Genomic DNA, 16,070 nt, shown 5'->3' with positions numbered 1-16,070 from the left:
GAGAGAGAGAGAGAGAGAGAGAGAGGCGAAAGAGAAAGAAGAGGCAGCGCCCCCAACAGCCAAGTGAGGGAGGCAACCAAGGGGCCCCTGCGCTGGCCCGCTGGCGCGTCGCCCGTTGACCAGCGCCCGATGTGGTGCCAGTTGGCGCAAGCCCGCCTCCGCCACGGGCTCCCCCCCCCCACCCCCGCCCCCGATCACCGCTCAGCCTGGCCCACGGTTCTTGTTGGTGGCCCACCCACGAGGGCTGGACCCAACGAGGGCGGCGCTGCCAGGCCAGGCTAGGGTGGGGGTGGTCCATGCTCGGATGCTTCTCAGCGCTCGCCAACCCACCTCCAACCAGCCACCAGCCATCACCTACCCATCGTTGCTGGCCATTTCGCCCCGCCTGCTACGCTTCACTCTGCCCTCTTGTGTCCTCCTCTGCCCTCCTCTGCCCTCTTCTGCCCTCCTCTCCCCGCTTCTGCTCTACTCCAACGACGATCACCGCGAGCAACGCCCCTCAAGCCCACCTCTGCCTCTGTACCGCACCAGCATGGCTTCCACCTCTGAGCCAACCGACCACCACCACCACCACCACCAAGACCAACAACAGCTCCTCCGCGACCTCGTCCTCGACCATGCAAAGCTCAACGCAGCCACCTCGTCGGACCAGGGTGACGTATTCCTCCTCCAGTGGCTCTCCAGGGCGGAGCGCGCAATCAACTCCCTAGACCCAGACAACCTCCAGCAATCCCGCCCAGCCCTCGAATCCGACCTCCTCAAGCTCGCACACTGCCCGCCGAGCACCACCGATGCAGGCCCACCCGCAAACGTTGCCAACGCCGCCACTACCACCAACAACTCCGGCGTACCCAAACCCGGCAGGGCCACACGTCAGCTGCTCGCGAGATGCTTCGTCGCACTCTACTCGCGCGTCGACTCCCGCTCCTTCTTCGACACCATGCAGGCCATCATCCAGCTCGCTGCAGACCAGCCAAAGGGAAAGACCGTCGAGCGCGAAGCTCGCGTATCCGCACTCTTCATCGTCGGCGACGTGTTCGGCGCCCTCGGACAGCAAGTCATGTCCCTCTTTGTCGACCTCACCACCCTCTGCCAGAAGGTCGTCAAGGCCACCGCAAACCCCGTCCTCCTTCGCTACCACGCCCTCGTCGCTCTCAATAAGGCCCTCCTCGTCGGCGGAAAGAGCCTGGGCGATCAGGCGGGCAAGGAAATGCTCAAGCTGCTGCGTCAAGGACTCGCCGACCGAGCCGGCGCCGTCGTGCGCGGCTCCGCTGACTGCCTGCTCTCGCTCGCACGTCAGACGACGCTCATCTCGACCCGCACCGAGATCGAGGCCATCATGACGGCATCCATCAAGGCGCTCGAACAGGCCGACTTCGTCACAAAGCGCTCCGTATCCCGCATGGCGGCAGGGCTGCTCGCATCGACGCAGGCCGAGAACTCGGCACCCCCGCCCCCAGCACCGAAAAAGGCCAAAAAAAGAGGGAGGGGGCCGCCGGGCAGGACTCGGACGATGACGACGATGCGCCCCCGGGGCCTGCCCTGGCGGCCAATGGGCCCGGGCGGACGATGCTGTCGGCGGTGGGCATGCTCGAGCAGCTGTCGATGCCCTTCCTCCGGCCAAGCACCAGCCGCAAGACGCGTGCCGCCATCTTTGACATCTACGCCACCCTGTTCGAAGCCTTGGGCCCGGCCTGGGTGACGGCCAACTACTCCATCGCTCTTGACCACCTGATGGACCACCTGCTCAACCATTCCCGCGGCGCCGTTGCAAATAGCGCAGAGACCCTCAACATCCGCACCGGCGTCAGCCTCATCCTGCGGAAGCTGATCGGCGAACGGATGCTGGGCGAGCAGGCACAGGTGCTGGCCATCCAGGCAATCTGCCAAAAGTACCTGCAGCGGTGGCCGTCGGTCATGCCAGAGCAACAGCCGCCCTCCAAGGAGACGCTCGTACTCGGCCTCAACGAGATTTCTGGACTTCTCGTGCAGCTAGGCAGCTCGCCTCCGCAGGTTCACGACGCCCTCTACGACCCGCTGATGCGTTGCCTCGGCCATCCGAGCCACTCGGTCCAGGTCAGCGCAGCGTGGTGCCTGCGCACCCTCTGCGACATCGCTCCCGGGCTTCTGTCCCCGACCATCTCGGCCGTACTCGAGCTGCTCAACCGAGACCTCACCACGCTAGCCAACGGTGGCGGCCCTGCTGGAGCCGGACAGGTGGCCAAGCGCGCCTCTGGACACAGCAGAGCGCTAGCTTCCCTGATCAACGTCATTCCACGCCGACCGCTCTACACCTCCTTCGCCGTCAGCGCCAAGGTGCTCTCTCTAGCCATCCAGCTGCTCAAGAACAGCGGCAACCACGAGCTCTCGGTGTCGGCCGTCGAGATCGGGGTCGCATGGACGCTGGTCGGGGCGCTCATGTCGCTTGGTCCCAACTTTGTCCGCCTCCATCTGCCGCAGCTCCTCATCTTGTGGCGCAACGCGTTGCCCAAGCCCACGTCGAAGGACACGGCACCTGGTCCTTCTACCCGATCCGATGGCGAGTGGGGCTTCCTCCTTCACGTGCGCGAGTGCACTCTCGGCTCGCTGCTCTCCTTCTTGCTCCACAACGGCTCGACACTCCTCACGCTCGACACGGCGCGGCGAATCGTGGCGCTGCTCAGCAACACGCTAGCCTTCGTCAACGGCTTCTCCGGCCAGCACCCGCATCTGCTGCAGGAACAGAGCCCGGGCGTCGATCGACCTTCGTTGTCTCTGCTCGATCGCGAACATCTGCTGCGCCGAAGGGTGTTCCAGTGTCTGGCGGTGCTCGCCACAAACCCTGCCATGGAGCCGATGCAGGCCGGACTTGTCCCCGTCGCTGTCCAGGCATTTGCCGAACCGGAACGCTACATCGGCAGTGCAGCGCAGGCGGCCATCGCTGCGAGCGCCGGAACCTTTACCGGCATCTGGACTGCCACCGACGGGTATGCGTTCGGCGTGACGAGCCTTCAGAGGGACGCAGAGACGTTCGTATCGGACCCGATCGGCTCGCTCGAGGCGACCAGGGCGCCGGCCAGCGACCACTGGCTCAACCGCGACTCGGTCGAGGTCCTTCTCGACGCCCTGCAGAGGCGGCCTGTCCTTGGAGCGGCCGAGCACGACGTGCTGATGCTCTACGCCGGCGCATCGGGCCCCCCTGGAGAGATCGCCGAGTGCCCGCTCTTCTCTCCTCCACCAGCTACCGGCGTGGTCGATGCGGCCATCGAGCTTTTCGCCGCCCTCTTGCCGTTCCAGGAGCGCGAGGTGCAGGCTTCGGCGCTCGAGACGCTATTGGCCCATAGCCGGAGCTCGAGGCTGGAGCGCAACCCTGGACGGAAACAGGCGATTCACATGAACGCCATCGTCGCTGTGCTGGGCTCGCTCCAGGCCGCAATGCAGGGTGGCACTGGCCCGACGGGCAAGCGACCGTCCGGCTTCAACAATGAGCGGCTCAGCTCGGCGATGCGGGAGCTGATCCAGGACGCCCTGCTGCAGGGCGACCCGGCGCTGAGGTCTGCGGCCAGCGAGGCCTATGGCAAACTAGCGGCTGTGGCCGGGTCCCACGCCATGTCGAGCCAGGTCCAGTTCCTTGTTGATCAGGTGGTCAGCAATCGCGACCCGGATGCCCGCGCTGGCTGCGCCCTCGCCTTTGGCGCCATCTACAAAGAGGTCGGAGGCCTCTCGGCGGGCCCGCTGACCAAGACGGTGGTCAACGTGCTGATGTCGCTTTCCAACGATCCCCATCCTACGGTCCACTATCATGCGCTCGAGGCACTGCAAAGGGTCGTCGACGCCGCCAGCCTCAGCTACAGCCCTTATGTCGCCAGCACGCTAGGCATGCTGGTCAAGCTCTACATGCTCGATACGCACGAGCCAGAGGGCGGTAGCGCCGGCTCTGTCAACCTTAGGGCCGACTTGCCCGCGCATCAGGCCATCTGCCGCGTCATCAACGCCTTGATCGGCGTGCTGGGTCCCGACCTGCAGGAGTCGGCCAAGGTGCGCGGCTTGATCTTCGCGCTGCTCCGCGAGTTTGCCGAGGAGTCGGATACTGGCGTGGTCGTCGAGGCCATCAAGGCCATGCAGCACTTTGGCCTGTTTGCGGCCGAGGAACTCGAGACGGCTACCTGGATCGCGCGGCTTCGCACTCAGCTGCGCAGCAACAAGAGGCCGCTGAAGCTGGCCGCGATCAACGCCTTCTACCAGCTCGTGCAGCGGGAGGCGCTGGCGATGAGCAGGCTTGGGGGAGATCGGCTGGTCGAGGAATTCTTCGCGCAGCTCGACGAGGACCCGCGCATGGATGGAGTGCGCGAGGTCATTACCAGCTGGCTCGGGCAGACGGCCGATTTGGCTCCTGGTGGCTGGATCGACCTGTGTCAGCGGATCATGTCTGTCGGCTCGTCGGCTCGGACCGCATCTGCTTCGATGATCCAGCAGCAGTCGCAGCAGCAGACGACCAACAGCCTCGCTACGGCGTTGCAGGACGAGGAGGCGGCCACCATCGACCTCGGCGGAGACGAGTCGGCCTCTTCCAAGCACAACTCGAGCCGGTGGCGGACGCAGCTCTTCGCCCTGCAGTGCCTGCACGAGGTCTTCGTCACCGTCCGACGATCCGGCCGGCTGGAGCACTTCTCTACGCCACCCGAGGGCAAGGGTAGCCAGCAACGGCTGCTGATGAGCAGCCGGGTGTCCGATCTCATCAAGATGGCCTTCACCGCCAGCACCGCGGCCAACAGCGAGATCCGCCTCGAGGGCCTCGTCGTCCTTCGCGATGTCATTAACAGCTTCAAGACCGCGCAGGACCCTGACTTCCGCGAGGCGCTGCTGCTGGAACAGCACCAGGCTCCCATCGCCGCCGCTCTGACGCCGGCTTTCCTCGCGGATAGCACACCCGAGGTGCTGGCAGCGGCCGTCCAGCTCTGCGCCGTCTTTGTCGGCTCCGGCGTGGTGCGTCAGGTCGATCGCATGGGCAGGATCCTCAAGCAGCTCGTCTCGGCACTCGATAACTGCATGGAGCCCAAGATGGAGAGGCTCGGCGACGTCGAAGACCTCTCGCCCAATGCCAACGCGATGCTCAAGGTGGCCGTCTTCACCGCCTGGGCAGAGCTCCAGGTGGCCAGCGTTCAGCAAGGCTACCTCGTCGAGGTCGTCAAGCCGCACGTGGCCAAGATCGCGCCGTTCTGGATCGCGTGCCTGCGCGAGTACGCCAAGATTCGGTCGGATCCAGATGGCGAGGGCCTCGGCGGTCCTGGTGCGGGTCCGGTGATCAACGCCAGCCTCGACTCTCAGTACGCCGGCCTGGCGCGAGAGGTCATCACGCCATACCACGAGCGCTCCTGGCACAAGATTCTGAACGCCGTCGCCGTGCTGATGAACGCCAACGATCCCTCCATACATCGAGCTATGGATGGTCGCCCCACCACCGGCCCGGACGTCGACGAGACCAAACCACTGTCGAGCTCGCGCAGTGGCAGTGAGCCCGCCCTTTTCTTCTTCGTCCTCTATGGACTGGCATTCGAGGCCTTGTCATCGATTTCTGCCGGCAGCGAGAGCTCACGCGAGGCTGCGGTGATGCGCGTCACACTGCAGGCCATGTCGAGCCTCAGCAAGCCGATCTACGCCGGATCTGCGTTGCTACAGCCGGCCATCTTCGAGGAGCTGTGTAACCTCTCGTACCGCCTGGTGATGACGGAGCCGCCGCTGGTGCAGACCAGCGTGCTCGAGATGCTCGGAGGCATGGCGGCGGGCTACGGCAAGCTGCTGCTCAACGACGGAGACGAACAGGCCGCCGTCTCGCCCGTCTCCAAGGCGCTGCTCAAGGACTCGAAGCTCACCCACTGCCTGCGCGTTGTCGTCTGCGTCCTGCAGAACGCCAAGGCGACGCGCGGCTCGCCGGACGAAAAGGCGACGCTGCTCAGGGTGGCCTACTCGGCCTTCATAGGCATCGTCGGCATCTATCCCTCGGCGCTGCAGGAGGACCTGTTCGCGGTGGGCTTCTACATGTACTCGGAGATGCTGCGGGACGAGACGAGCGAGGTGGACCTGGTCGGGCCGACGCTTCCGAGCCTCAAGGATCTCTGCGAGCGGGCGGCACGGGGCTGCAAGCCGGGCAGCGAGCTGCTGCAGAGGGCGGTGCACGGCTTCCTCTCTGCGGCGCTGCAGAACGTCGACGACATGCGGACGCGCGCCGGCAGGGTGGCCGAGAACAAGACCAAGAACAGCCTGCTGGCCGCCACGGTCGTCGTGACCGCGATCCCGGTCACGGTCAAGATCAGCCAGGCAGTCGCCGAGCACGCGTGCTACCTCATTGTGCAGAAGATTGCCTTCGACGACGATGAAGAGGATGCGGACGAGGCAGGCGACGACGACGGGCACGCCAGGCATGCCACCGGCGGGGCGGGACGTGGGGCTCCGCCGGTCGAGGTGGCCATGACGGCGGTGCAGTGCGCCCGCAGCGTCATCCTCGCCTCGTCGCGCGGCAACCCGGCGCTGCAGTACTGCGTCGGCCAGCTGATGCCTGGCCTCATCGAGTTTGTCGTCACAGACGGGCCCAGAGCCGCTGCTGCAGCTGCCAGGGCCTCGGCGGCCAAGCCGAGATCGACTCTGCGCAGACCGCCTCGCCTCGTGGCGGTCGAGGAGATCGTCAAGGCGTTTGTTGGCATGCTCAACACGCTGCCGGTCGAGCATCGTGAGTCGTCGTCGTCGTCGTCGGCTCCACGAGTCCCCAGTGCGCTCACCGTGGTTTCCTTTGCTGACCATCTTCGAATCTGCTCTCTCTCTCTCTCTCTCTCTCTCTCTCTTTCCCTCGCCGCGCGTAACGACGAGCAGGCTCGCAAGCACTAGGCGTGATCCTGCCGACCCTGCTTGTCCTCCTCGAGCCGAGCGCCTCTGCCGCATCGGCATCAAGCAGCCCGCTGCACGCCTTCACCGTCAACCAGCTCATGACGATTGCGGCGCAGCACCAGCCAAACTTCAAGGAAGCCACGGCGTCGCTCCAACCTGACCGCCGCGCGCTCCTCGAGTCGGCTATCCGCGCCCACCTCGCTGCTGGCGGTGCCGGTGGTGGTGCGCAGGCGGCGACGTCGCAGGCTGGCACCAACGCTTCGAGGTCTGGAGGCTCGGCTAGTATTGCACTCAAGAGTTTTGGAGCGTGATCGGTCGTCTGCAGTGGTCGGTCGGCCGTTGCGAGACGACGGTGATGATATGACGACAGACGAGGGAATGCAAAATGTCGAGGGAATGATCATGATGCCGTCGTCGTGGTCTGCACCCCGTCTGCAGTCGCGTCCGTGACGGCGGCGGCTGCAACGGCGGGACCCTCTTGCTCCTGCTGCAGTTCGGGCTGCTTCGCGTCGTCGCCCTGCTTCTGCTCCTGCTTCTGCGCTGCGGCGTCCTTGTGCTCTTCGTAAGCCTCTGCCTTTTTGGCATTCGCGGCATCCGCGACGCTCTGCACGTTGAGCTTCTTGAAGCGCTCATAGTCCCTGACGACGCCGATGGCGCAGACGTTCTAAGGGGGTCGAGGAGTAGACAAGAGAGGGAGAGGCACGGATGCATCGCTGAGGCGCTGAAGCTTCGCAGCAGGAAGAAGGGAGGACGGGAGGGGCAGGACGAACCTTGTGCACTTCGACGATGATCCACACGTCGGGTTTCTTGAGGTCGGCATAGTGGCCCCCCTCTCGCGGGATCGAGGCGGCGATGATCTGGATCAACGAGTCGCGGGTGAGCGTGTTGTGGGATCGGATGCGCGGGTCGATCTTGAACTGTCGTCGGTCCGGGCAGACATCAAGAGACGGGGGTCGGAGATGGGCGGGACGAGACAATGAGCGGGAAGGTACCAGAGCGTGCGTCAGGTCGAAGCGGAAGGGGATTGAGGACGACGACTTACGGATCGAGCGGGTCCGTCGGGCGGGAAGAAGGTCGGGATCACACGGTTGGCGAGCTGCGTGACCTGCGTCGGGTGCGCGGAGCAGGTGTCCGTCACCGGCGACAGGCGCTGGACGAACCTGCGTGCGTGGTTCGGGGAGACGATGGTGATAGAGGTGAAGACGGAGCGAGACTCGGCATATCAGTGTCGCGTTGAGTGGCGTCCGATCGAGGGACGCGGGCGACGTACCGGCTTCGAGGTTCGCCCGTCCTCTCGACCTCTTCTAGGACGGCGTAGACCATCGTGTACGGGTCGATGGGCCGGGCACAGCTGATAAAGTTGACTGCGAGGCCGTGTCCGCAGAGTCAGGTGAGACGATATGGGGACAAGTCAGCCAATAGATACGCGGCGTGGTAGCGGTGAGCCCGGTACAATGAGATTCAGGGCCGACAAGACACTCACGGCACTCGGTGTCCGTCTCGATCTTCTTGAAGCGCTGCGTGGGCGTGCCGTCGTCCTTGTCCTTGTGCTCCGTCTTGGCCTTCTTGCTCGGCCCGCCCGCAGAGGTGTCTCCGCGCAGCTCGGCCAGCTCGGCCTGGATCTGCGCCTCGATGTCGTCGACGACCGGCGCCTCCTTTGCCGGTCCCGCCGTGGCCGTCGCTGGCTCCTCTTCGCGCACCGCAGTCGGCGCGGCATCTTCGGTGCTCTCCTCTTTGGCTGCCTCCTCGTTTGCAGCAGTCGCGGTCGCGGGACCATTGCGCATGGCGTCCATCAGATCCTCCTCCTCGCCGTCCACAGCCTCCTTCGCCACCTCGTGCTTCAAAGGCGGAAGCAGCTTGACGCCCGGGTAGAGCCGGTCGGCAATCTCGTTGAGGTGGTCGATGAACTGCAGCGCCGCCTTGCGCTCCTTGCCCTGAACGCAGGTGACGAATATCCCTGGTCCCGAGATGAGCTTCGAGGGGAGGCGGTAGACCTGGTTGTAGCCCTGCCGCCTGCCCCCGCCGCCGTTGGAAGGGCCGGAAGATTGGCCCTGTCTGTCTCGCTCCGCAAAGGAGAGGCCCGGTCCGGCGCGCTTGCGCTTGCTCGATGGCATCGTCGGTGAAGTGTATGTGAGGTGAGAGACGGGTGGTGGTGGAGCGAAGGGCGGGGGACGGTCCCTTTCCCCAGCCCTCCTTCGGAGGCCCTGCCCAAAATTCCAAGACGGCAGGCAATTCGGAAGTCGGAGCCAGAGTCGCGCTCAGGGACAACCATCCAGGCGCTTGACTTCATGATCTGGTCCCACGGCGAAGATCAAGATCAAGGATGATTTGGGCCCCTCTCGCTAAGGCGGGGAGATGTTGGAAGAGTGAGAGTTTGCGAAACTGGCTGGGCATCAGGAAGTATAGAAGAGAGCGAGGAAATCGACCGAATCGCAAAACGCGACGATCGACGATGAGGGAAACGAGGTACGAGGACGAGGTATAGAGAGGGACGAGGTACAGTAATACAGCGAGGGCAGGGTCAAGAATCTTGGGGCTGGGCACCCATGATCGTGGGGCAGCAGAGCAGAGCGAAAGGCAGGTGCAGGATACAGTGGTACGGGGATGCGGAGCGAGTCGAGGCGCGGCGGGCAAGGACAGTGGCTGGTCGGCGGTGGTGTCGGGACATTGCGCCCAAGCTCAGCAGGGCGGCACGACAGAGGCAGCGAGCGTGTGTGTGAGTTGCTTGGCTCAAACAACGGGGCAAGAGGAGCGGATGGTGCCTGCCATCATCGCTCTAGAAAAGGTCGGTTGGACGGCGTGGGTCAGAGGGCGAAGCCGACGCTCCACTCGCCCTCATCCTCATCGTGGACGACGTCGGGCTGGTAGGCATCTGCTGGTGTCGGGGCCTTCGCGATGGCACCAAAGTCCAGACCCAGCCCCATGCCTCCCGGGGCGGTCGGGACGTTCTCCGCAACAGCGCTGTACGCCTTCATCTCGCCCTCGTACGCCAGCGATCCCGCCGTCGTCTGGCCGAAGGGCGTGCGCGGAGGCGTCAGCGGCGTGCGCACTGCGCTTGCGGAAAAGTCGAGCGGGGAGGTAGAGGGGTAGTGGATCGAGTCGGCGTCGTAGGCATCCGAGGTGACTGAGCGACGCCACTGCGAGACGTTGCGCGCCTGCGACTTTGGCGGCTTGGGGGGCGAAGCCTTCTTGCGGTTCGCCATGTCGATGGCGGCCGACGAAGGCGGTAGGATGCAGCTGAGGCGGCCCAGACCGAGTTCCTGGGCCAGATCGCTCAGGTCCATGTCGAGGTCCAGGCGCTTGCCCTCGCCGTCGGGGCTGGCACCGGCCTGGGACGCCGCCTGCGCGAACGCGCTCATCTGGCGGCAGGAAGCGAGCGTCGGCGTCTCGCAGTCGTCTGACTCGTCGCAGGGGGACTTGCGACCGGCCTGGAAGTGGAAAGGGGTGCGAAGCTGCTTGGCCGCCTGCGAGGCGGGCGCTGCGGCATCGTTGTCGGACTCGGCCTCGTCGTCGGCGGTGCCGGCAGTCATCAGGGATTGCATCGACGCCGTGCTGCTGATGACAATCTGAGGCAGCTCGGGCACGTGGCCAGCTTTGAGGGCCGCGATGTGGGTCGCCTCCGGGCTCTCGGACTCGAGGCTCGAGAGCGAGGTAAACGAGCCGCCGCTAACGAGCGACGAGCTCGAAAGGCTATCCGAGAACCCAAAGGCTCCCGAGGTGCTGCTGCCGCTGCTGCTGAGGTCGCTCGCGACGCTGTACCTTCGCTCGCGGCCCATCGTCGTCGAGGTTGTGACGGTATCGGCCACGTCCTTGCTGTCGACGGTGGCGCTGTCGATGCCACCGTAGGCGCATGAGAAGCGGCCTTCGTACACGCTGCGCGGAGAGTAGACGCTGACCGGGCTGCCGACACTCCCTTGGTCAGGAGCGGCAGGCTCTCCAGACGCAATGGGAGCTTGCACGACCTTGACGGGTGCCCTGGCGGCTTCAACGGCTTCCATGGCACGCCGGTCGGTCTCTTCGGCGGTTGCAGAGGCGCTCACGCCATCAAGCTCCGGCTCTGGCGTGGGCGGCATGATGTTGACCACGGGCAGCGGCAGGACCATTCGAGGGCTCCGCGGCATCAGCGATGGGCTGGCGACCGCGACGGCCCGAGCCCTCTGGTTGCTGAGATTGACCCGCCTCGCCTGGTGGGTTTCTCCGGCCGCAGTATCGGCGCCGACGGGAGTCGAAGGCTTTGATCGCCTCGCTGGGCTCACGGGCGTTCGTCGGGGCGGCCTGACCGCAGCAACCGTCGTGGGTTTCGCAGAACCGGCAACGACGCGCGCAGGCCGCTGCCTCATGGGCGCCGGCTGCTGGAAGTGGCAGGGAAAGATCGGCGTTTCAGCCGCCGGCTCTTCCATCTCCGCCTCGTCGATGGCAGTCGAAGCGAGGCCGAAGCTGGCTAGCGAAGGCGGCGCCCTCGTTTCCACGCTGCGACTCCTTCGTCGATTGGTCCGGACGCCGAGGGTCGCCTCCACCACTCGCTGTGACGGAAGGGCGGGCTCCTCACGACCGTGGTTTTCGATGAGCAACCCGTCGACGACATGCTTTGCAATCGACGTCCGCCTTGCGTGGCCGGCTCCGGGTTGTCTGCGGACGGTGCCGGCGGTGGGCAGCGGCGGCGCACGCGAAGTAAGCTCGCGGCGCACCTCGGCCTCGCTCTTGAGAATGATGGTCGATTTACGGTCGCGTCCAGGCACGCCGCGACCGACGCTCGACACGCTGCGACCAGCGACCTGGCTGGCACGCGAAGGCGACGAAGGCGACATGATGTCCTGCTCCGGGCTGCAGAGCCCCCAACGGTTGAAGAGGTCCGGCATCATCGGCGAGGAGGTGGAGATGTTGACCGTGAGCGGCGGAAGAGGTGGGATCGGCTCGCGAGTGAAGCCTGTCTGCACCCTGCCGCTGTAGACTGACTGCCTTGCGGTAGTGGCTGAAGCTGCTGCTGCCCTGACCTCGCGAATGGGCCTGGCCATTTCCTGCTGGAGGGAGCCCAGGGATCCGTACTCGCGTGGTAGGGCGGTCTGCTGGCGCTCGGGGCTGCAGGGCAGCGAGTAGCTGTTGTGCTCCTCGTCAAATGCATCGTGTGCCGACATCAATGGGGCATGTTGGCGGAGGTCGAAGTAAGTGGTGGTCGGGGGCGCGCTCTGCGGCACGTCCGAATCGAAAAGGTCGGACGACGATCGGCAGTCGGCGAGCGAAGGGTGAATGTGCTTGTCCTTCTTCTTCCAGGTGAAGAATCTCGCCAGCGAGGACGAACCGCCGCCGCTGCCGCCACTCGACTTGTTGTTGCTCCTGGTCGACTTGCTCGCGCGCGTAGGGGACTCCAGGTCCAACCTGCTAGGTCTACCACGAGGAGACGTTCCGACAGTGGCGGGACCGAAGCGGAAGTCGCGTTCGCGGTCGTCTTCGAAGACGGAGGTGTCTGATGCGCTCCGGTCCATCCGGCCGTCGTACGGCGTGGAAGACGCGCTGATTTCGTCCATCGTCGTGGTAAAGGCCTCGAGCTCGGGCGTGGGGCTTCCCTCTGCTCCCACTGCTTCCGATCTGCCGGTCGCACCCGACGACGAACCATAATGATCCTCGTTAAAGGAGCCCGCTGTTTTGTAGGCGACCGTGGGGACCTCGTGCCACTCGAGACCGACGTCGATGCCCATGGCGTGCCTCGGGTCAAGCATGGCGAGGCTAGCCTTGGAGACGGCATTGACCTTGATCGACTTCCTTGCGTACGAGTCCGAAGACGACGACTTGGTAGGCTTGGACGGCTTGGGCTTTGCGCCTCGCACCGGCGAGCTGCGCAAGTCCTCGTGTCCCGCGGCGGGGTATCGCTGAGCCAGCATGGTGGCAGCCGGTTAGAGGCGGTGTAGATTTCGAAGGATCGGTAAAAGTGGTGAGGGAAAGGGCAGCTCTGTCGTTTGGAGCCAGCCCCTGCCGGTATCACCGAGATAGGACGTCGGACAGTGTGGGAGAGAGTGTCGTAGTGGAGAGCAAGAGGTCGGTGGGATGATTGCAGCCGTAGATGACGGGAAAGAGCAGAAGAGCGAAGGTAGGGAAGTCGCGAGAGCAGACTGGGGAGGTGGCGATGGTGGAGGGAGATGGAGAGGGATGATGGTGTCAAAGAACGGTGGAGCAGACGAGGAGAACGAAGGGGCCTTGCACAGCGGGATGAGGTCGAGGCACGGAGTAGGGCGTCCCCGAAGGGAGCGGGGCAAAGAAGCGTCGCGACGGGCAGAGGGCAGGGGCAAGACGAAGCTCTGCCCTCACTCGTCAGCTCCCAAAACCGGGCAGGTGTGCGTGTGAGCAACCGCAGGATGGCGGACAGCAAGGCCGCCGGCGAAGGCCGCACCGTGCCACCCGTACGTCGTGGCCGCACTGCTGCACGCCTGCCATCGCTGGCGGCGACATTCTTGCCCGCGCGGCTGTCTGTCCGCGGCGGTCCGCGACGATATCGAACGCGCCACCGACTGCAGGATGCGAACCTGCCAAAATCGAGCGAGAACTAAGAATGTCAAGAGGGGAGGGCGGAGCGAGACCGGACCCTGGTGGAGCCAAGGCCACTTGCCCACAGGTAGCCGGTCGAACGATCTTGTAGGAATGCAGGTCGCGGTAGGCGGTCAGTTGCCAAAGCGGCGTGAGGCCGGGACGCGAGAGAGGGTGTTCGGAGCAACGGACCCACCGGTACCTTGGCCGCGTGCCTCTGCGTCTTTGTCTGCTTCGGTGACGAGCTGCGTAGTACCCGATTTGTTTGCAAGTCCATGCGAGCCCGGACTGGCAGGCGCGGCAGGCTGGACAGCCAGACGAGGGAGCAGGCCAGCGGGGCTGAACTGGTGCAAGGGGGAGGGGACAAGGTTCGCCTCGACTGTCGAACAGAAGCGTACGTGATGGTCTCGCGCGGAGCAGCGTCGTCGGCGACGCCCGACTTGGGCTGCTGCTGCCTTGCGCTCACCGCCTGCTGCTCAGCCTGTCCGGCAGCCCAGCCGTCTGATGGCACCCCGAGGCGAACGCGCGCCTGCGCGACAAGCCTCGGACAGCTGTGACTTTTTTGCTTTCCCCTTTAGCCCGCCTGTGTGGCCGCTGGCTGGCCAGGCGCCGGAGGGTGGCCGGGCGCGCCTGCCCGCCATCGACGGCATGCACATTCCGCGACTCCGAAAGGCAATGTCCGGGCCATCAGAGAGAGTCAGAGACATCCAGCAGGGATCGCTGGTCGCTAACTCCTCTGATCCCGAGGAGGCCATCGTCGTGTGCTGTACCTGAGGGGCCAGGCGCTCAGCGACTGTCGTTGTCCTTCACGCCGGTCGCTTTCCCAGGCAGGCTGTCGAGCCCAAGGGGTGGCCTGTTCCTGCTTCCTTGTGCTGCCACGGCTTCCGCTCCTTTGCGCTGATGCCGCAGCGTCGTTGAAGGAGTCGCGAAGAGGGCAAGGAGGTGTGGTCTGCAGGACCGGTGCCCGACCACGTCGCGTCGCGCGCGCGAGCGCACAGAGGCCTGGGACCACACGTCGGGCATGAATCCATGGCCACGCAAGCGATCAGGGTCCTGGGAACGCTGGGACGGCGATGGGCGACGCTGCACCGTTCCGAGTTACTGCTGCTGCGTCGCGGAATGCGTTCGTGGGCGGGTCGCACAGGTGACACCAGCCTGCAAGGAGAGCGGGCGGCCCGATCCGAACACGTTCGTGCCAACGAGTCGTGCAACGCGGCACCGCAGGCTCCATAGGAACGAAAAGGCTGGTCATGGGGTGGTGAGAGCAGGTCATCGACGAGCGCACTTGGACAGCACGCCCCTCCACGAGGCGAGGTGCAGACGGGGCCCGTCGTATCGTCAGATGCCTGAAGGGAGCGGGCCAAGAGCGGCGCGTGCGAAGGACCTCCTTGCGACTGGGAAGGGGTCGGGCATTGAAGCCGCTCCAGAATGCAGGTTCCCGATCTGGCAGGCCACACGCGCCAGCAAGCAGCGCGCGTCTTGCGATTGCCTGGCCTCTGGTGAGCAGCTGCTCGAACGGGTTCCTCCAGGTCCCGACCCGCCTGCTGCAAGGAGTCGCCGTCAACGTAGGATGCGCTAGGCCATGGTTCTCGAGAACGCGTTCAGGCATCGTATGTTGGGCGTAGGGCTGTCTCTCTCTGACTCGTGCTGTATGTAGCCTCTCGCTCGTCGTCGTTAGAGGACCGTAGGATGGTCGGTCGGGCGTGGTGGAGCTCTTTGTTGCGAGTGATGCGGGCGTGGTCGGGGCCAGCAGGTCTGGCGAGTCGGGGACGGGTGCGGCCCAGACGTCTCGGCTGGACCGGCAGGCTAGGCTGCTAGGCTAGGCAGGGATCGCCCGCAACGAGCGAGGACCCTGCCTGCCTGTCTCCGCCCCGCGTAGCCTTTTGCCGCCTGCCTGGCAGTCCGGCCGGGCTTGGCTTGACCGCAGCCGGCTTCCGAACGCGCGACTTGCTTGAGACTCATGTTCGGAACTCGGACCACGCACGGTTGGGTCGCCCGGGTCCGCCGAAACAAAGGATCGGCTGGGCTTGGCGTTGGGCGCTGTGGCCTGGCTGTCCTCTTGCTTGCCTGGCGTAGGCCGCGCCGAAGAAGCCCACTTGCTGCGTCAAGCCAACAAATGGCGGGCCCGAGTCCGAGGTCCAGGGAGAGAGAGTCAGAGTCGCCCACGGCTCGCGGCGGTACTCGCGCGTTTCGTTGCCTGGATCCGTTGGCGGACGATCTGGATGAGCGCCGGCAGAGGACAGCTGAGCTCACGTCGCAGCTGTACCACTGTGCGGTCGCAGAAAACGCAGCGCGACGGAAGCGGTCGAGCGAGGTTCGGGCCGGGCTAGGCGGTTGAGCCACGCTTCAGCCCGGCGCGCGGCCGGCCCAAGCAAGGAAACGAACGGGCCGTGCGACGCCGAGAAGCTGAAGGGCAGCGCAGCATCGGACCTCCACCCGTCTTTGTGGGTCGCGACGGCGCCTTGCGAGGGTGGCCAGGCCGGGCCGGGCCGCGCCTCGCCCTTGCTGGCCCTCGCCCATCCGGCCTCTTGTTGCCTTTCTTCGCCTGGTTCCGCTGTGGTCGTCACTCTGAGTTATCCCTCATCCTCCTGGCAAGATCGGCATAGCGTCCACTGCCTCTACCTCGTCGTCCACGCCCGCCATCTACATACCAACTGCTGTCGCTGCAGCGCAAGGCGTAGTCCGCAGCC

At 65.3% G+C, this 16,070-nt stretch overlaps 3 protein-coding genes across 3 annotated transcripts; 1 reads left to right on the top strand and 2 right to left on the bottom strand.

Annotated features, from left to right (window-relative positions):
- Positions 1-1,569: 1,569 nt before the first annotated feature.
- PFL1_01322 (uncharacterized protein) lies at positions 1,570-7,172 on the top strand (the record flags this gene model as incomplete). Its single annotated transcript, XM_007878824.1, has 2 exons — positions 1,570-6,706; positions 6,847-7,172. The coding sequence occupies 2 exons, from the start codon at positions 1,570-1,572 to the stop codon at positions 7,170-7,172; spliced, it is 5,463 nt and encodes a 1,820-aa protein (XP_007877015.1).
- An 89-nt stretch (positions 7,173-7,261) lies between these two features.
- On the bottom strand, positions 7,262-8,975 carry PFL1_01321 (uncharacterized protein; the record flags this gene model as incomplete). The annotated part of the gene is made up of 5 exons (XM_007878823.1): positions 7,262-7,525; positions 7,632-7,778; positions 7,904-8,021; positions 8,132-8,225; positions 8,345-8,975. The coding sequence occupies 5 exons, from the start codon at positions 8,973-8,975 to the stop codon at positions 7,262-7,264; spliced, it is 1,254 nt and encodes a 417-aa protein (XP_007877014.1).
- A 690-nt stretch (positions 8,976-9,665) lies between these two features.
- PFL1_01320 (uncharacterized protein) lies at positions 9,666-12,740 on the bottom strand (the record flags this gene model as incomplete). Its single annotated transcript, XM_007878822.1, has 1 exon — positions 9,666-12,740. The coding sequence occupies one exon, from the start codon at positions 12,738-12,740 to the stop codon at positions 9,666-9,668; it is 3,075 nt and encodes a 1,024-aa protein (XP_007877013.1).
- Between the last annotated feature and the right edge of the window lie 3,330 nt (positions 12,741-16,070).

Source organism: Pseudozyma flocculosa (assembly GCF_000417875.1).
Source record: "Pseudozyma flocculosa PF-1 unplaced genomic scaffold scaffold00003, whole genome shotgun sequence".
NCBI lineage: Eukaryota > Fungi > Basidiomycota > Ustilaginomycetes > Ustilaginales > Ustilaginaceae > Pseudozyma > Pseudozyma flocculosa.
The sequence above is the reverse complement of the archived record's forward strand: the minus strand, read 5'-3'. Positions and strand labels throughout refer to the sequence as shown.